This window comes from Lycorma delicatula, chromosome 1 (genome assembly GCF_047948215.1).
Source record: "Lycorma delicatula isolate Av1 chromosome 1, ASM4794821v1, whole genome shotgun sequence".
NCBI lineage: Eukaryota > Metazoa > Arthropoda > Insecta > Hemiptera > Fulgoridae > Lycorma > Lycorma delicatula.
The window spans coordinates 349006700-349028622 of NC_134455.1; the positions used below are offsets into that span (position 1 = coordinate 349006700).

At 38.5% G+C, this 21923-nt stretch overlaps 1 protein-coding gene across 1 annotated transcript in view; it reads right to left on the reverse strand.

Moving 5' to 3' along the window:
* The window catches only part of LOC142317910 (uncharacterized), a 29827-nt gene extending 17648 nt beyond the window's left edge, over positions 1 to 12179 (reverse strand). The window contains exon 1 of the mRNA XM_075354450.1: positions 11479 to 12179. Coding sequence (XP_075210565.1) covers positions 11479 to 12179 — 701 coding nt within the window. The remainder of the gene's footprint in view (positions 1 to 11478) is intronic.
* Between the last annotated feature and the right edge of the window lie 9744 nt (positions 12180 to 21923).

Below are 21923 nucleotides of genomic sequence, written 5' to 3' on the forward strand. Positions count from 1 at the left end.
AGAGGATTTACATAACCTAGTAGAATAATTGCCTACCCCTGAAATCCCTGTGGGGGATTTTAATGCTCATAATCCCCTTTGGATATGCAATCGCTTGGACGACGCAGGAAAATCAGTTGAAAGTTTTCTATTAAATTCTTTTTTCATATTATTAAATACTGGCGCAGGAACCTTCTTTAGTGCCAGAGATGGTCCTATATCCTGCACTGATTTAGCTTTTGCCAGCGCCGCCGCCATAGCACCTAAATTAGCTTGGAAAAATGTTGAGGATTTACATGGAAGTGATCACTTTCCAATTGTGGTGTCATTAAATACACCCGTTAAATTATATTTCTTACATAAGAGATGGGTTCTTGGCAAAGCCGACTGGATTACTTTCACTAAGGACGTTCATATTCAAACTAACTGAAGACAACAACAGCAATGTAGAACATGTGACAAATGTCACCGCTGCTGCAAAATCAAGGCACATCCCTTAAACTTCAGGGATGATGCAACGACCGCCTGTTCCTTGGTGATCGAATACTGTAACATTTTAACATTTTTAAGAAACGTCCAACGTAAGAAAATTTAATAAGATTTTTAAAAATGCAGGGCTAGTGCTAAAAGAACTATTTTAACTGGAAAAAAAAACCGCCTGGCAAAATTATGTCTCTGGTATAAAAAAACGGATCACTTCGGCAGAGATATGGAATAAAGTAAAAGCGGTAAACGGTGGCTCATCCTACTACCAGATGACCTTCATTAAGGATGGAGAAAGGCTTCTTTTACTCACCTTTGGAATAGCTGACAAACTTGAGGATCATTATGAACCTTCAGTGCAACAGAAAATTATTTGACTTTAAAAAACACAAAGCTGTAACTGAAAATATGACATGAAGCATAAATTATGAAGTTATGAAATATCATTTCATACTCAGAACAATTTGTTTTATAATGAAGATTTCACAGAGGAAGAATTTAACTAAGCTTTAAATAAAACAGCGAACATTGCCACTGGTCCAAACAACATCTGATATGAAATTAGCAGAATGCTAAATGTCATTGCAAGAAAGAAAATACTATAATTCTTTCATCAAATTAGGATTTCTAGTATATATTCATGATCATGGAAAAAAGCGATTATAGCTCCTAATTTAAAAAGAGGGAAAATCCCTCAGACTCACTGAGCTACTGACCTATCTCACTTACTTGCGCAATAGGAAGAATTTAAGAACATATGATAAATTATCGACTCATGTGGGTGCTTGAAAAATAAGAATGGATTTCACCTCATCAAATGGGGTATCGTAAATTTCATTCCACACAGACCAGATGATTAATATTGAAAATTTTATATTAAATAGCTTTAGCAGTAACAAAACTGTGTTGCCGTCTTTTTTGATTTAGAGAAATCTTTTGATATGACTTTGAGATACAGCATCTAAAGACAGTTACAAGATTGGGAAATAAGAGGAAGACTTTCAAGTATTATTAGAAGTTATTTGGAGGAATGATATTTTTGCGTTTCAGAATTGGGAACCAATATTCGTCGCTCAGGAGTTAGAAAATGGAGTACCTCAAAAATTGCCGCTTTGTGGAACCTTGATCACAATCGCAGTGAACATTCCTTATTACTGCTATACCATCGATATTGGAAGAAATTTATATATAGATGAACTTGCGATTTTCTACCCCCAGCAGTCAAACCGCAAAGGTCAAATTCAAGCTACAGACGGCTATTAACAAGCTGTCGAAGTAGCAAACATGAATAGATTCCGGTCTTTAACTGAGAAGACATGTTGTGTGTACTTCACCAGGAAAAAAACGGCTTAAAGAAGTTCATTTTTGATAATGGGCAACAGTATTATTGGAAATAAAAGAGTTTGTTTCCTAGGTCTCACTTTGGACAGATACCTTTAATGGGGGGCGCATTTAATAGAACTAGTAACAAAGTATCAGAAAGCCCTGAATTTTATCAAGTGTCTGTCAAAATTGAATTGGGACTCTGATAAAGAAGTATAGTTGAGACTTTAAAAAGCATGGTCCAATCTAGAATAGATCACGGATCAATAGTGTATGGTTCTGCCAAAAAGTCTCATTTAAAGAAACTCGATGTGATCCATAATAAAAAATGGAATTCATGTCTTGACTTTCCCAAAACATATACGTAAATTTCACTTTCTTTTATAAACATAGTTTGGCTGAATAGTATGGGAAATACCCACCTTTTCCAGACCTGCTGGAATAAGAAGACTGGAGATCTCCCAATCCCGTAGGGGAGAGACACCCACCTTGTGACGTTATCGGTCGCCACACCAACCCCTCCGTTCCAAGCCCTGAGGGGCTTTACCGAAGGTCGTCTTTAGACCCTCTAACTGATTACATCTGACAGTCATCAGTCAGGCCTCGATTGAGATGTCACCGATATAAATGCTTCGGCAGACATTTGCATCAGTAAAATACATATCAAATTTCGCCTTCACGTAGACCTCAAACGGACATCTTCACATCCAACCGAACATGGCTCCCTCTAACTAACTCTGTTGTCAAATCTGGACTAGTCGCGAACCCCGCGACTAGTCCAGATTTGACAACACCGTTCGTGACTGTGAATGCCTCAGAAAACGAGCGTGTAAAGTTAAATCAGTACTACACTCATACCAATCAAAATTATGTCTTACGCAACATAGAAATTCAGACCTACATCCAATTTACATAACCTAACAAGGGGAACGTAACCGGTACGCGCAGGAGTCGGGGACAAACCCCGCACCACCACCCGGTTCCATCATGGTGTCTCGCATGGCATTACCAAGTCACGATCAGAACCGCCACCGGCGAAGGGAAGCCACGCCTCCGGTTGCACGGGTTAACATAACCCGACGGCGAGGCCAACCCCCACCAGCGGGAGCCCCAAATCGAATCACAAACAATACCAATATAACCTGGCACGATGCTAATGTGCCTATCTCCAACCAATCCAGTGCCTAAGCCGGAACCCTAGCTACCCAGAATCCTACCATCGATTGAGTACCTAGATTAAACTCCCTCTGCAGACCTACACACCGCAAGGGCGCGAAGAAAACCAGCCAATATAGACCACTTCTAGCGGATCATCCAGTTAATACGGAGATCCAGAAAGGAATGTATTCTCTCAAGTTCCCTAACAGTTCGTGAACGTTCGACCTCGTATTGGGGACAGACGTAGAGGACGTGGTACACTGTATCATCATCAGTCCCACAATCCGGTCATTGACTCGAATCCAACAAACGAAACCTAACCAAACTCGCCCGGAGAGAATCTGTGTGATATACCGATTGGGGGAGACCATCCAATCGCACCTAAATCAGACACTGTAGGGAATATACCATACGTGTGGGGGATTCGTCCCACCTGACCTGCCAAGTCGCAAGGCCCCGGTCTTCAACCTCCTGCTTTCGTTCTGACGTCAATAGATTATTTATCTTGTAAATGTAGCTTTCCTTACGCTCATTAGCCAAGATATCGATTGGTCTGACTCTGGCTATAACACAGACTGCCTCCCGCGAGACTGTCCTATAACTGCCTATAACAACCAGCAAGAGGAGTCGCTGGGCCCGCAGAAAAATATCCGCGCAATACCTAAAAGCCATGCGGTGAGTTCAGACAGGCGCAGCATACAGCATAATAGCTTCTATTACCCTTGTAAAGGATACACATGGTATGGTAATTCAACCCCCAATCCGGATGAATAATCTGGGACTCTACAGATTCCATAAAAAGCATCAGCGTCCTTTTTTGCTACATACTGTAGATGTTCCTTGAACCGAAAATTCTCATCAAGGTTAACACCCAGGTATTTTTGAACCGTAACGTACCGAATGGGGAGACCAGCCATCCGAACCCTAATTCATCGGGAAGCAACCAAACGGCCCTTAAGCAACATCATTGTGGTTTTCTCTGGGATGAAAATCATCTTATGTTGGAGACTTCACAGTCGGAGTGTCTCACAAGCAAGAGCAGCTCGAAACTCTCCCTCGTTACGCGAATCCCCTTCAATCAGTAGCAGCGCCTACTGATAAGCAACGGCACGACAACCACATGGCAACCTTAAACGCAACATCGACTCGAATTCTATGATCCAAAGAAGGGGACTCAGAACAGTGCCCTGAGAGCATACTTTAGTTAAGATCTTACGAACCTCCGAGCCGCCATCACGCAGGGAAACTGTCCGATGGCTGAAATAACTTAACACTTCTAATTCATACCGTGCACACTTACGTTTTCATCTGAAACATGGCATAAGGTCACCATAAGTTGTTAAATGCCCCGGATATGTCCAGAAAAATCCTTAATACATATTTACATGGACTACAGGAAGCTATATCCATCACTTTTAGTATGGCATCCTCAGTGTTCTTGCTCGATCGGAAATCACACTAGTTGTCCATTAGCAAATGATCAGTGGCCATTCGAACATTAATACGCAAATATAGTACCTTCTCAATAACTTTGACAATCACAGGCAAGAGCATTAGTGGACGGTAAGAAGAACTAACAGTAGGATCTTTGTCGCCACCTTTGAACAACACCAAGTCTCCACGCTTCCAACACGTCAGAAAGTGGCCGGCGAAGTGCAAACTATTATATATTCTAGTTAGAGGACAAAAGACTATTGGAAGCGTTCGAACGAGGAACTCCACTGTAATAGAATCATATCCGAGGGCCTTGTGCCGTGCCATACTACAGATCACCTGGCGCACCTCCGCCTCAGTGATCTCAGAAGATTGTAAGTCGGTCTCAAAAATCGTGACTTCCCGCCTGTCACGCCGGTGGTATGAAACCTCACCCACCATAGTGTCATCAGGGAGCAAATTATTCAGCAAAATATTAAGGACACGGTCCTTATCAATTACTACACCCGAACGGGTTGATAAAGCTGACAAGAGGATATCGTTCCTGCACTTATGTCCAAGGGCTCTATACACAACGCCCCAAGGGTGTCTATTCCCTTGCTCCTGAACGAAGGAGCGCCAGGAATTACGCTTGGAGGACCTAATGCTATGACAGCACCTAGCCCTCCTTCTGCGGTAATCCGCAGTTAGGGCCGCACGCCGATCGGGATCACCCTTTCATTGCGCAGCCCTTCCGCCGATTCACAGACTGCTTCATTGTTGTCAGATTCCGAGACTACCAACCAGACATACATTCCCGGCCAATGACACTTAGTGGCAGCGGCTTTAGCCGTCGCCACCACCGCAGAAGTGATCGTTTCTATTAGGACATCTAATGGCAGGCCGTCAAGGTCTCGAGAAAAAATCTCCAGTCTGAACTCCAACAAGGAGGAGAATTTCGGCCAGTATAACTGGAGAATACCAGGGAGGAGTTTTCAGACCCTGAAGGAGCAATCCAGACCAGATCATGAGTCTCAAGCGAATAATGGATTACAGCAGGAAAAGAAACAGAGACGTGGTGATAACATTTGTAGATTTCTAGAAAGCGTATGACTGCATCCGCAAAGAATCCCTACTAAAAGTTAAAAGACACCTCGGACTACATACCAAATTAATAAACATGATAAAACCGACCCTCATGTTTAGACGACACATATTCAACCTACAATATCAGAGATTACAAATCATCAAACGCCCAAACACGATAAAAATGAATCCGATGAAACAGACATTCATTTTATTCTATCTCAGATTACACCTACCGTTCATTGGCCTTATAGATTATTTCAAAAACATGAAAATCAGAACAGGAAAGCGGATAAAAATTAATCGAATGACAACACACATTCACTCTACTGAATCTCAGATTACAGCAACCATTTGCCGGCCTCAAATATTTCTTCACTAACTATATAATCACTAAAGGAAGCGCCCCCGCTAAACAGGAAAGTGTCCTTCATGGCCATCGCGCAGCTCATCCGATATTTCTAAAAGTATCAACCGATGATCGATAGAACAGTCGTCGACTACAGACCAGTCAAGGACCCTGCCAGGGATGTCCCTACCAATGGTAATGACAATATTTGTACTTGAAACTGCTCTTGATAAGCAGTTTGTTGAAGCAACATGATTCTTTAACATGAAAAGTTATTGACGATATTTTTTTTATCTGTGTTCTGTGCTTTCTCTTGTTTTTTGTTTTAGTTTTGATGACAAATTTCCTTAAAAATGTGTCTTTTTTAATAACTGCGGGCTCTTTACAACGCTTTGATAGTTTTGACTACATTTCTATAGGAATGGATTGCATATTTTAAGTGACAAGGAGTCTATACACCCTTGTCATCTAGTGCCTTTTCCAGGATTTTATTGTTTTATGACAAATCTATTTTCCAGATTATCTGCTTGACAAATCTGGCCGTTTGATCTAGTTTCATAAAGGTGGGAAAGTTTTAGTTTGTAACAAGGACTGATGATCATAGTCGTCGATGCCCACTATATTATAAAAAAGTAGTAATAATAACAGAAGTAATAATAATAATAATAACTCCGGATAAACTCCAACCCCACGTCCAAGCAGTAACATCCACGCACACGTCCGGGGCGGGCAATGAACCGTACTTCAGTACCTTCATTTATGTCGGCCAAAGGGGCAATGGTTTTACTCAGGAACTCCCTGTGGAGTACAGGATTGGCGGTCCCGAGCTGTTCGAGCTGGTTGCGGTTACGCTTCTCGGTTTCGCTGTTACAACGGGGGCGGGAGGCATGACCGTGATCTGTTTTTGCCAACGCTCGGTGGAGAGGGAGTGTTGATCCCTCTTCCCAGTTGTGGAGCCTCATACAGTTCCCTTATCCCCCAAAAAAACCCCGTACTCGCTCGCAAAAATCCTCATGATTTGATACCCTATGGTAGCATCCTCATGGTACCATGATCATGATCCATGATACCATGATGATGGATCCATGATCCTCATGGTAGCAATTTGATACCCCATGAGGGGTATCAAATTGCTAGGATTCGGGCGTAGAGCCCGGTAAAAATATTGTCTGGTGGATCGGACCATCCTGATGGCCGAAAAAATGTAACAAGGCACCTTGGGCGGTCCAAGTGCGGTTGGCGCGCCGCAACGCAAAGTATCTGACCTGAAAGGCAGGAAGCGCATTAGGCAATCTTCTTCCGAAGAGGAAATGGCGAATTCAGGACTCGAAGAGCTTACTGACCGACTAGGAGCTGCCATGATGAAATATAAGCAGCATATTGGAAAGTCTATGTTAAATTACATGTATGAATACGAGAAGGAGCTCAAGAGTGTTTACTTGGCTACATAACAACTACAGGAGTTGTCTCCACCATTGCATACGACTAATCAGTCAAAGCAGACTAATTCGGCGCCTGTTATCGACCATGGCGATTTTTTGCAGCGGGACCTCTCTGATGACGAGCTTATGGAGTGTTTACTACGGCGGTGGTCCACTTGGGCGATGGGTAGGGTCAAGTTGGCCACTCTTCCTTTCACGGGAGTCGGAAACATATGTCACTTCGCCGATCTTGCGAAGACATCGAGAGCCGCTCCTGGTGATCAGATTAAGGTGAGTACTATTTCTAAAGACGTGTGCTCTTTTATTAATGACGAGGATGAAATCACATACAGAAGCAAATATATAGGTTTTTATAACTCATCCGAAGAAGATGAACAAGCGTCCAGATATGTTATTAATTCTATCAGAAAAATACTAAAGATGGCGCCCAGAGCGGTGTTTTTTTTGCCCAGTGGATCTTTCGGGATGACAATCCGTAAGTTACTTAGATAAGTAATTTGCACAGGAGGAGCGAGGATATGGTGTCTTTGGTTGTGCCAAGGTCGGAGACACTAGTAGAGCGCGTTCCCGCTCCCCTCGTCCAGACGAACTACACCCCCCCCCCCACAGTTGAGAGAAGTAACGTGGTGGTTGTGAAGACTCACAGGGTAGGTCGTATATGCCGACCTTCTTCGGACGTTAAAACCTAAAGTGTCTAAGTATGAGGCGGGAGAGGTCCTCTCGCCCAGACAAGGTAAAAACGACGAATTGGAGGTTCGATTCAAGGGAGCTCAGCAGGCGCAGAAGTTAACAAATACCCTTCAATACAAAGCTACGGACCTACAGGTTGACGTGCGCTCCCGTGGCGATAGACGAACGGTAGTGCATATTAAAGACTTTGATGTCGATACGACAGAGGAAGAGATCAGCGAGGCGATAGCGAAAGTGATAGGTTCGGGTGAGTCCTTCCGAGTATCATCTTTGAGACGGACTTACGGTGACACCCAGAATGTTACCATAACCACCAGTTACAGGGCTGCCAATAAGCTAGTTGTCAGTAGAATCAAGGTTGGCTGGCGGGCCTTCATTCGGGTAGACTCGATGCGATGTTACAAGTTCTAGTCCTCTGGGCATAGGAGCGCAGACTGCAAAGGACCTGACAGAGCAACGCTCTGCTACAATTGCTCTGGAAGCGAACACCCTATCAAGGATTTTCGAGAGGCCATGAGGTGCCTCGACTGCAACCAGACCGACCACAGCACCGGAGGCAAGACGTGCGTAAGAAACCGACATGATTAAGATCATGTTGTCAAACGCCAACCATAGCATCCTCTTTCACGATTTGGTGGGGGAGATCGCAAGAGAGTATGACATGGACATTATAATCACCTCGGAACCCAACATATACACAGCAGCTAGTCATGACTGGTGTTCAGACGCAGTTGGAAACGTGGCTATATTCAAAGCAAGTGGTAGACATGGATGGCAACTGTTGCACCATGGTGATGGTATTGTTGCTGTGTAGCTACAGTGGTTCACGCTTATAGGGGTACACATTAGCCCAAACATTTCCATAGACGAGTACTCTATAGATATACATGACACTGTTGTGGTGTCGCATAGATGTGCCATCTTGTTGGGGGACTTTAATTGTCATACCACTGCGGCCTGCTGCTCTCATAACAGGAGAGGCGAGGTTGTTGCTGATGCTGCAAACATTGGGGCAGCATAGCACTGCAAACTTATTTCTTCTTTGCTTATTTAGGTCACTATTAATTTTACCCAAAAATAATCATTCATTGCTAATTCATTAATATACTGATCACCAAGTTAATAAAATGTAATAACAGGTGTTCAAAAAGAGATGTATCCTTATGGAAGAATTTTTCCTTCTTTAGTTGTTACATTTAATTGAGGAAAAATGGGTTACAAAATGCAGCATAGAATATTCATTGTCTCCAAAACATTAGATGTGCCAGTTATGCTCAGACCCAGAATGTCTTCACAGAAATGTATGATGTGAATGCACCAAACAAGTCCTCCATCAAGCAACTGTACAACAAGTTCCGTGCCACCAAAAATTGGTCGACTGAAAGTGCTGACACAAGAAATGTTTATCGACATGCAAGCTGCATATTCTGTTAGTACCAAGAAGTCCATGCGATGCTTATCTAGTGAGTCTGGTCTCTCTGTTGGTAGTGTACACACGGCATTGAGCAAGTGTTTAAAGGTTAAAAGATGCATCTGTACAGAATTCGTGTTGTTCACAAGTTGTTACCTGCAGACACTGGAAAAAGTGTAGCTTTCTGTCAATGGTTCATGTCATCAGTAATGCCAGATGGGAGGAACTTAATGATTGGTTTTGGTCAGTTGAGGCATGGTTCCACTTTGATGGATACATGAATGTACAGAATTCACATATTTGGTGTATGAAAAATCCACATCAGCTGTGCACAAGTCTCCTCTGCAAAGACAAAAAGTGGGTGTTTGGTGTGCAATTTCACATAGGCAAATCTTTATCATGACATTCTTTTGTGGAACAGTGAACAGTGAGTGCGCTACATACAGATGTACTATACCTGCAGACGAACTAGAGTACATACGATTTCAGGACAATGCTATCACTCACACAGACAACACTATTTTCTTGGATCAGCATTTTCATGGACAAATAATTTCAAAGGGGTTGTGACCCCTCAGTATCCTGATTTATCCTCTCCTGACTTTTTCATGTGAGTATACCTGAAGGATGCTGCTTACAAAACTCATCCTCACACTGTTCCTGAATTGTTGAGCAAAATTGAACGCTGCAATTCCTCAACAAACATTACATGTATTAAAGAGTATTGAATATGCGTCATATTCAAGTATGTGGATGACATAATGGTGGAAACTTTCAACACTATTTTAACTTACACATTTTCCCAAAAGGCAGAGTCACGTTTTGAATCCTCTGTATTATATGAAATATAAACCACCAAATCACAGTAATTAGATAAGTTAAACTTACAATATTATTGTATTATAGTAATTATTAGAAATTAATACAGGTTTAACTTATATAATTATCATGTTTTGGTGGTTTATATTTCATATAATATTAAACATTTATATATATTTATACATGTGGATGCTAAGTTACCCTCTTTCTGATGGGGGTCAAAAATCAGCTCAAAGCTGGGATATATAAATACAGCCAAATATTTTTTCAAAATTTACACTTTCTTGATCAATGGCTTTTTGGGGTACAAGGCAAAAACTGTTTAGAAATAATGTTGAATATATACCTTCCACCTCTAAATCTGGTGGACTTAAAACTTTGGGATTCTAAATAATTTAAAATACTTCCATCATACTAAACCTCAATTTTGTACAACCACTATACAAAAAGTAAAAAATTCAAAAATTTTACAATTACCACTCTTAATTTTATTCAAAATTGAATCATATCAATTCCACATCTATGGAAAGATTTTTGAGTAATTTTCAAAGAATTTATGTTGAGTCAGTTGAGATATTAATCAAAATACAAGCCACACATTCAAGTACATCTTCAAGAAATTTATTTTATTTTTATTTTTTTGACTAAGGGAGACTTGAAACATCAAAATTTCCAAAACCCTGATACTCAAATTTTTATCCCTTTACATTCCCCCCTTATACCTATTATGCTGCAGAAATAGAGCTATAGCTGGGAAAGCAAAAATATGTAAGCATGCAAATATATATACATGCAAGCACATCAGCGTGTGTATTTGAGCAAATGCATTCAGGTAAGTAGTAATATATTTATCCGATTTCACAGGTATATCTATATAAGCTCAAGTAATATTAAGTAATAAAACCCAAAATTTTCTGCATTCCATTTACCGTATACATAAATATGTTTTTCGATAATTTTCATTAGTGTCTTTCGAGAGGTGAATTATGTTTTTATTAACTATCTTCATATATTTACGTAAGTATTATTTCATATGTTTTTATTTTAATTAATTAATATGATCCTAGATAAGATCTATTTTATAATTACGGCAATTGTGTATTTTGTGATGCTCCTCAGTTCAAGCTTTTACCATGGTTTCTCTTGATCCATACAGGCAAATTCAGGGGAAATTTCTTCTTTTTATTCATGGAGTAGCATAACTACTGGTTGATGTGATCTGTATAATGTTTTGATCCGAATAAATTATTTATTTAATGCGCTATAAAGAATAAATACAAACTGGCTTAATACTAGTAAATTAGGAATAATAGAAATGTATGTACCTTAAAACATTCTGATGAATTTTTATCCAACTTTTTAAATTATGTTCAGTGATCAAGTTAAGTTTTTCATTTGTTGTAACCGTATGGTTTTTCAAAAATTCTCTTTGTAAATGGATTTTAATAGAAGAATTATCAAAATTAAAAATTTTGTCAGCAGTCATATTTAGATGATCAAAATACGAGCACAACAAAGCCAAAAGGCTAATAATAAAACCCTCCATCACTTGTTTCTGTGTAGCAGCAAAAAAAATACCTAGCATACCCAAAAGCTGAGAAATTTCAAAATTAGGGCTTTTATCAATATCGGGTATCCATATATCAACAGAAATAACTTTTTTTCCATCCATTCTGAAAACTCCTAAGCTTCTAAAAACATTTAATGAAAAAAATTCAACAGCAGAAACAGCCACAATGGAAACACTTACAAGGTTATATATTTTAAGAAATTTATAATCGGAGAGCATTCTTTTATGAAACGTACATTCATGGTCTAACGGATCAGTTAAACAAGTGCTTGTAATATCATCAAAAAATTTTAAAATTTCTTTAAAAGGCTTAGTAATTTTAGCAACATACATGGCAATAAATAAACCGTATAATACAGTAATAATGCCTGTGAAATCGATACAAATTCTGTCTACTGATTTCATTTGTACCATCTGAATAGAAAAAAGTAAGAAAACTGTTAAATCAATGGCCATCGTACACATGCAATATAAATAAAACCAAATTCCAGCATTCTCCAATCCAGGGATTGTCAGTCCGAACAAAATACTGCATCTAGCACTGACAACATGAGTTTCATAAATACTAACGCTCATTATTTATGGAAAAAATCTTCAGGCTGAAACAAAAGCATTGAAAAACCATGAGATACAAAATTAGAATTAAATTTTTAGCTGATAAAATGTATTGAAACACATGCTTTTCTTAAATTGTTCATGAATGATTTGTCTCAAAATTATGAACAATTCATTGTAAGCCTCTTCATAGATGATACAACTACATTTATAGATCTGAAGATTTAATATTTAAAATAACTTAAAGATTCTAAATTAGCAGTTCAAAGAATTATCCACTCCTTGTATTGTAAGTATCTATGAGAGAGAGGTTGTTCCTAAAGTAAAGCCAGTTTCATTGTAAAAAAATTATTCTGAAAACTTTATAAATATTTTCTTATTTTCTCAAACTTATACTACTTCTCTGTATAATTGTCACATGAATTAAAGACATTTATCGTAGCAAAACACCAACTTCAATATGCCCTCGTCATATTCTTCTGGTGCCAGTCCATTTAGCCAATGATTAACAGTATTTTTAAGTTCATCATCACCCGCAAATTGCTTACCACTCAAAAATTCTTTCAATTTTCCAAAACATATGGTAATCAGAAGGAGATAAGTCCAAATTATGTGGAGGGTGATCATAAATTTCCCATCCAAATGTAAATCACATGTCGGACCACATGTGGACAAGCATTCTCCCCCGAGGGGAGAAGATCTCGCCTCGTAGCGTGTCAGGTCGCTACACCACTCCCCTCCGTTCCATGCCAGTAATGGCTTTAACGGAGGACATCTTCTTGCCCTCAAACTGATCACAATCCACAGTGTTCAGCCCGGCCACGGTGAGATGCCACCGATGCAGATGCCCCGAGGGATATCTACATCGGTAATCCGCCACGAGAGATAGTAATGAGTTCTGCCTTCCGAAGAAGACAGCTGACACCTAACGCTACCACGTTGCCCTCAGGAACTAAGCAAAAGCCGAATTGCGGAGAAGAAGACCCCGCGCCTACCACAATCAGCTCTAAACTACACTACACCCCTAGTGCATAAATGCATCAAGCATGCCACGACAGCATATCTATCAGCAGATTCGATCACCGCAAACGGATCGTAAGAATTTAAGCGATTGGAGCACAGCCAACAATAAACCTAGTCCCAGAGGTCCTCAAGTCTGGTCCGTCGGGAGCTGAGTATAACCTCTAATCTCCCACTACAGCTCCAGCTTAGAGGGCCGCTCGGAATAGTGTGCACTCCAATTCTACAAATCGCCATGCTAAAGTTTTGATTGTGCTCGGGGAGCGAACTCCCAGGGCACAACCTCCATTGAGACTAAATTTAATCTAAATGCCCGCTACGGATCGTAAAGAATTTAAGCGATCGGAGTACAGCCGCAAGAAACAATAAACCAAGTCCCAGAGGTCCTCAAGTCTGGTCCGTCGGGAGCTGAGTATAACCTCTAATCTCCCACTACAGCTCCATTTTAGAGGGCCACTCGGAAAAACACCCTGGTCGATCGCAACCAATTTAACTCATTACCCCCTTAATAAGTGTGCACTCCGATCAGACAAATCGTCATGCTAAAGTTAGTAAATCATGCTCAGGGAGCGAACTCCCCGGACACAACCTCCATTGAAACTAATCTAACCGAGGCCGGTGCCAAAGCGCCTACCTCTGGCCAGTTAAACTGCCTGGGCGGTGCCCTACCCACCCGAGAGTCCTACGGGACAAGGCCCCGCAAACGCCAACACAGGTACGAGAAGCCACAGGCTAGTCAAGTAATTGTGCAGCAGCGCAAGCTGCTAGGATACCTAAACTCTGCCAGGTCGACACCATCTAGAAAATGCCGCAACCCAGTCAAAGACTGGAACTGAAAAACCTAAAAGCCAGATCCACCCATGTCCAATGCGGAATCGACTCTGCAAGCAGAGCCAGCACCACCAGAAACCCGCGGTCGAGAAATAAAACTTCCAAAGAAGCGATTTGGCTTCGCAGTAACAAAACATACAGCCTTCCGCATCAGAATTGAGGTGGATCATTGTTAAAAGAACAACTAAACGGCCTGGCAGATCGCCCAACTAACGATGAGCGGTGTTGAAAAACAACACCAAGACTCCAACAACAACTCTCCTAACTCTGTGTGCAAATACAATGCCTCAAAGAAGGATACTAACTATCCAATAAATTGAAATACAATTCTACCGCACGTAAGTAACAGCCACAGTCCTTACTGTTGACCGAATGCTTGCACTCTTTGCGCAACCTTTTACAGTTAACGCATAATGGACCCTCGGCTTTCCGCGGACAGTCATCGCGCTTGTGACCTTCCACGCCACAATGCGCGCAGACCGACGCATACTTACAGAATTTGGCCCTGTGACCAAAAAGACAGCACTTGAAGCACCTTTGCACATCAACGTACTCTTTGACCCTACAGGAAGTAAAATCGACATACAACCTACCCTCAGACACAAACTTCTGAAAGAGACCAGCACCGAGTTCAAAAACACCGTGATACCGCTGAGCCTCACGGCGTCCGGTCTTGAAGAGTAGCCTTCACTCTTTTGCAAATGCAGCCTCATCCAACTCGGTGTTCTGCTCCCTCACGAGAGACAGAACCTCCTTATCGGATAGCCGCCGGTCAATGTCGTAGACAATGACCCGGGGCCTACGCTTGCGCTTCGGGTCGACCTGAACCTCGAGCTTTTTCACCTCTTCAGACTCCTGGATGACTCGGACTGTCTCTTTGTCATTTGCAACCACAACCAGACCCTTGCTGGTCTCTTTATCTGGTTTCCTTAATCTTGAGGTTCTTTCGGTCCCTATGAAGAGCGACCTGAAAGTCCTCCATGAGTAGTTTACTAGTTTTAGTAGACTCCCTCAGGCTGATTTACAAATAGTACTTCGGGCTGCTTGGAAGCCTGACTAGTCTCACGCTTCCCCTTGACAACATCGGCGAAACACCTTTGCTGCCTCGGAGCAGGCGTCGGGACAGTAACTATTTTGACCTCTGCGGGCTTAGAGGCCAATTTCTCGTAACCATCTGCCAAGGCAGACAGCACACCCTTAACATGCCGCCTCTCGCACTAGCGCTGACGCTCTTGGGGCCTTCGATAAAAACGAAGAGCTAGTCTAGGCTCTGTTGAGCCGCTGCCAGTATAGCTCCAGAGCTGCCAGGTTGACCCGGGGCAGCCAAGAAATCCTCCACCAAAGGATCATTCCTACACTCCCGGGTGGGAGCCCTTACCATCTCTACCTCAGAGAGTTCACTCTCCGAGCAAGAGGGGAACGGTGAAACCTCCGCTCTCCTCTTGCGCCCAGGCCGAACTACCAGCTGGTCATCAAGACTGGCCAGAGTTACCCTACCCGGTTGGGTTTCAATTAACCACACATCTCAGGAATGGTCGAACTGTGAATGTATAAGACTACACTTCATTTACACTCATTACATATTATCCCCTGAAGAATTATCTTAACGGTAGTTACCGGAGGCTAAACAGGAAAAGAGAGAGAAAGAGAGAGTTACCCTACCCTGCCTACTATCTGGACGAGACATTCTCGCTCTATTCCTTCTACTAAAACACTGGGCGAACCCACGAATGTGACGACAGCGAGCCACGGACAGCTGGGGACCTTCTTTATTCTCCTGTCACTGTTTGTACCTCTTAGCCGCTTCTGGATCGATCCAATACGGTGCAATACGGAATACGTACGGCACAAAACCACGGATAACGGCACTCGTTCTGAAAAGAGCGCAGGCAGGACTAGGGAAAGCCAAAAATATTCCCTTGCTTGTTGCGGGGACTTACAACCAGAAGTCGCTGCCACCTTTCAGCCCCGATGAGGCGACTACGCAAAACAAAGCTCACTCCGTTCACCTTCCACAGAAAGTGAAACGACAAGTCTATAATAGAAAGCACTAACGGCGATCGCAATCCCACAATTCAGTAAGCCTGAAACCACTGGAAGGTCCACACTCGATCAGCAGCCTAAAACACCATAATACAGATCTGATCACAGCACTCTGGACGCACTTAAGGAAACCAGAGTGATTGATGACCGAACAGCAGAAAGAACATCAAGTAGACAATTGCCGGCAACTCCTTGAACAAGCCGATGATGATGAGACATTAATGCAAAAGGAAATGAAAGCCAGGTTTACAGGTACGACATTGAAACAAAAGTTCAATCATCAAAAAATCGCTACTAACACTTAAACATGTTACACTCAAATAACAATAACACGAAAACTAAACGAGATATCAACAATCCAAGAACATATGGTTACAGAGGAGGTTATGCGTAACACAAAGCTGGCAATTGCATGTCACTAAATACCTCTGTTAATGCGTAATTAAAAACGTTGGGTCTTTTTTTTAACAACCCTCGTATATTATATAAAATAAGATATAATTGCAAATGTTCATAATTAATCATATGATTTCTTAATTAAGACCAATTATAATTTACCCAATGTTATGAGATTCTTGCTGTTTCTTTTATTTTTTTATTTATGTTTGCTCTGATTCTTTCTAGATGAAACTGTTGTTTTTACTAATAAAGGTACATGAAAAAAAACAGTAAGCTTATTGAGAAATAATTATTTACAGAAAAAATGTTAAAATATAATTTTATAAAATTAAAAAACCTATTGTACATCAAAAATACATAAAAAAAGGAATTAAAATAGACATAATATGAGTCATGATGAAAGTAACAAGATGTAACATTGCGCACAGTATTCGGCGCGCATGCGTATACGCCGTCCCAAAATCTCATTTTCTACCGGGTTATTTGAACATATAAGTAAGGGATTTTGGGACAAAAGTTTTTAGTTGTACAAAACTTTAAATACATGATAATGATTAAACGAGCTAACAATCGAATATTGATTAAATATAATAATTTTTTTTTTAATAATCCTTAATAAAAATAAATATTTTATACAACTCTATTGATTCTTAAGAGTATTGAAATTGATTGTTAATTATGATAAAATTCAAAATAATGAATGAAAACCTAAACAAACAAACAGGGGACACATCTTATGAAGTGCAACTTCAAAATTTTATAACTAAAGATCTGATATTATTTATTTTGGTCAATCTTTGGAATTGATGATTTTTTAGTTTAATTAAAAATATTATCAAAAAACAATTTTTGAAAGAAATAGTTTTAATAATCTAATTTACACGGTAAAATGAGATATTACTTCTTTTTTTACGGATACCAAAATGAATATTACTTTATAATAATGAAATAAAAATAAAATAAAAAGTTGTTGTTTAGTGAAAAATAACTTTATATTCAATAAACATATTTTTCTAACGAGTCAAATGAAATGCAAGGGATTTTCTAGGTAAACCATTTTAAACCGCATGCAATAAAGAGAACAATTGTTCTGCATTCAGGTTTGATATCTTAATCCGTTTTGTTTTACAACTCTGGCTAATTTTTTTACCTGGACAAAGCAGAAAAGAATTTTCTCTCTGAAAACACAATTCTGTTTTAGCTTTTACACGGATAGTTTGTCTCTGAATTTTCTCGATTTTATAACTACTCGCTTTTAAAGTGTTTTTTTTTTTTTTTTTTACAAATTTATTCTGATACTAATGTAAATATGCCGTCGTGTTATTTCCCCAATTGTTTGAGCAGAACTGATTCGCCAGCGAAAAAGAGCGTGAAATATTTTCCATTCCCGGAGAATGAAGCGTTACAAAGTATGTGGCTACAAAAATGCGGAAAATCACGTGATAATATAGAAATTGAACATGGTAAGTTCAAAAGTGTGTTTTTTATCTGAATTTAAATTTTGATGAAATAAATATGATTAAATTTCGAATTCAAATGCCTGTATGGGAAAAATGAAAAGAATATATTACTGGCTAATCGATCAATGGAATGAAATTTTCTCTGTACTTATTGACTTCATCTTCAATTATTATTAAATTTTAAGTTCTAAAATAAATTAATTAATCTAAAAAATTATATGATTTATACAAATTAAATGTTTGCATAGATGAATTGTCCCCTCCCTCCTTGATAATTCTGTCTTTAATCACATTGTTGTCTTGCTTCTGTTTGCGCCAACCGCATAAACGAATTTAAACATCATGGCGGGAAAAGGATTTTGGGACGAGCCACTGCACAACGCTGGGTGTGCGACACTTTGTTACTTTCATCATGATATGAGTAATAATTATTAGGAACTAATAAATAAAACTGAAAGAAAAATATCCATCTTTCAATTTACGTTCCATACAAAACAGTTTTGGTAAATAACATTTAATATGCACTTTTGGAATGTCACTGAGCATACTTTCTTCCAAATTTGGTGTAAGGTTGTTTGTAACAAATAGTACAACTTTTAGTTTTTTTATTAATAAATAATAAACACTTGAAATTACGCATTAAAAGCTGATATTTAGTTCCTAAAAATTATTGATTCCGTTAAAAACTGACAAAGGATGGTTATCAAGTTAGAATGTGTCAAGCAAGTAAATACAGAAAAACAGACAAATTATGATGCCATATGGGGTCTTCGTGTCCTACAAATTAACTGCACATAAGATTCCAAATGGAATTTCATGACCCATTGTTGAAATTATGTAAGACCTCAATTGGGTTCTCATAGCCAGTTAAAAAGGCTGACAACAGAGTTGTAAGACTTTAGTAGGAACTGTGGGTTGTTCCTGATGCACGGCTTACATATACAACTTAATTTAAAATATTTATCATTTTATGTAAATTTATTTTATTTTAATTTATTTAATTCAATGATTCTACAACAGCATCTTTTGGAGTGGAGGTGCGACTTTGCAAAATTTTATTTTTTGATTATATTGTTATTTTTTAATCACCAACAAATGCGTCTAAGAAAAATATGACCTTAATTAGGCAAAATCTCAAAACAATAAGGGTGAGCTTGCTCTACAGCTTCACCTTTCAAGTTAAAAAGTTAATAAACATCAATGCCCCATACATAGAAGCAATCTGACGCAAGTTTGGTCAAAATCGGTCCAGAAGTTCTTGAGAGATAAGGTGACTTAGAGGCAAACACCTACACATACACATACATACGAACATTAACAACCGGAATGTTTCCATCCAGGTTTTGGGTTCCTTAGGTATCAAACATCAAAATCCAGTGAAAACTGCATACGCCAAATCTGGACTGCTTACAATACTTTCCTTTCTACGGCTACAGCACTATTTGACAGGAAAGTAAACGGTCTTAAAAAATTGGCATGGCAGTCAAGCTGTTTAAAAACAAATATTTATAGTTTTTGTTTTGCTATGAATATTTTTTAAATCTATAACTTAAGTATTATGTACAACCAAAAGAAATGAATTAATTCCAGTAAAATAAGTACTAATTAGATTAAGCAAAGAAAATAAAAATAATAAGCACCAATAAAATAAGAAAAATAACTTTTTTGCTAACTGCAGTGAAAAAGCAAATACCTGAATGCTAGTTTCAAATAAAATAGTGACAACTAAATTTGTAGAATAAATTGTCATTTCGTAATAGTTGGAAATTAAAAGCATATGTCATATAACATTCACAGGTAGAATTATTAACGCAGATAATTACTGAATGTCTATTGTACGAGTTATTAAAGCCTTTAATAAATTATTATCCACTTACTGTCTTCTATCTAAAGAATATTAGTCTAACATTAGAAAATTAATGAAGATCAATTAGAATTAAAAATCAGGAATGAGAAGAAATGCTAAAATCAGAATAGTAAATGTAATTTTTTTTAGGAACTTCAATATTTTATTAATCATAAACTCAAGTAAAATGATGATTAATACAATGAAAATTATATCTTTTAGATTAAATGTCATTTATAACCTGGTTGAATAATAGAAGTCATAAAATCAAAGATATAACAAAAAAATCTATAGAGATTAAAATACAGGTATAGTAAAACCTTATTAACATTAATTTTAAAGGACTGGTGAAAAATTTCTTACAGACACATACCATACAAATGAGAGCAAATGTTTATAATTGAATATCATAAAAATTACAGTAAGGAGTTTGTTTTATGAAATTTAGTTAATATTTTAAAAATTGCTACGGTTTCACTAAAAAATTATACAAACTTAAAATTATTCTACTGTGAAGTAAATTTTGAGCTATGGGATCCATGGTGATTCCAACTTCTCACTCCCTTGAGCATTGTACACAAAATAAATAGTTACAAATTACCCACATTCAGAAAAAATTGTAAATTCTTCATAAAAAATGGTTAATCCAGTCGCATGATGTTAAGCAAAACTACAGTTAATGTAAATATTAAACAAATTAGGCTTAACCCCCATCATCTATGAATGAATTCACATCTGAAGTGGCAACTGTAAGGGATCATCTAATTAGTACAAGAATGTGACTCTGACTCCAGAAATAACAAAATGAAAAGTACTTTTTGCCTCCATCCCTTTATAAAGTTTTGAATAAGACTAAAAACCATCAAACAGTATCTAAGGAACTTAAGGAGTACTGAAACGTGAAAAATTTACCTACGTTTTGAATATAATTTTGAATTCAGGGACCAATATCTCCCTGCTTCCTTGACCAATTATGACCAGATCTGGCAAAAATGCCCCGTAATCAGAAATCATTAACGCAAATTTCATCCAAAATTATAATTCAACCTGTCTGAAGAAATCAAGCAAAAAACAAGCCAACATACATAAATAAATTGTACAAACACTATTCCAGAATTTGTTAAATTTGGATATTCTTTTTTGTTAAAGGAAAAGTTGAAACATCAAAATCTGAAAAAAACCCTTACAAGCAAAACTTGATGTGATCAGGATGATACTTTCCCTAATACAGTACATTATTTAACTATACAATAAAAACCCAAAAACTACTGATCCAAAAAATCTAATTTTTTTCACAATTAGAAAAAATGGTAATTGTGAGCCTGAACATCCTCACTTAAATATCTCTTATATTGTAATATGATAAGACAATCGAACTAGTACAAAACAGAAAGCCATAGTAGTCATCAGAAAGTAGTATTTATCTGTGTAAGCTTCATAGCTAATAAAGCACACATCATTAAAACGCTGTCTACTGGCCACCTAAAAAGGTAAAATATATATATAATTTGTTTATTTAATGTTAATTAGATGAAGTTAGCCAGCGAAGCAAGCGTAGGTTATGTTTGGTTAGGTTGATATAGTGTACGGTACGTCATTACACAGAATCAACATAATCTAATCATACAATCTACACTTACTAACCTTGTCTAATTAACGTTAAAAATGATATACAATGAGTTATACATATAGGCAACTTTATTTTTATATACGTAATTGGATGTAGAGGTCCTGTATAACCGATATTCTTTTTTTGTACATCCTGTAAATCCAAATTATTGTTTCAGATCTTTTTTTCCCAAATCAATTTACTTTTAACAACATACCTTGTAGAGTTAGTTACACCAGCTATTACACATGTCACCTTATTGCCTATCATACAAAAGTATATTCTTTCTGGTACAATAATTGTTAGTGATTGCTGGAATACATATAATTGTTTGCAACATAAGGGCTACCAAATATTTAGCAACGAACCACAAATATAATTTCATACAACTGGACATGGGAACACATACACAATCAAGTATGCGTGGCGAGAAGTGC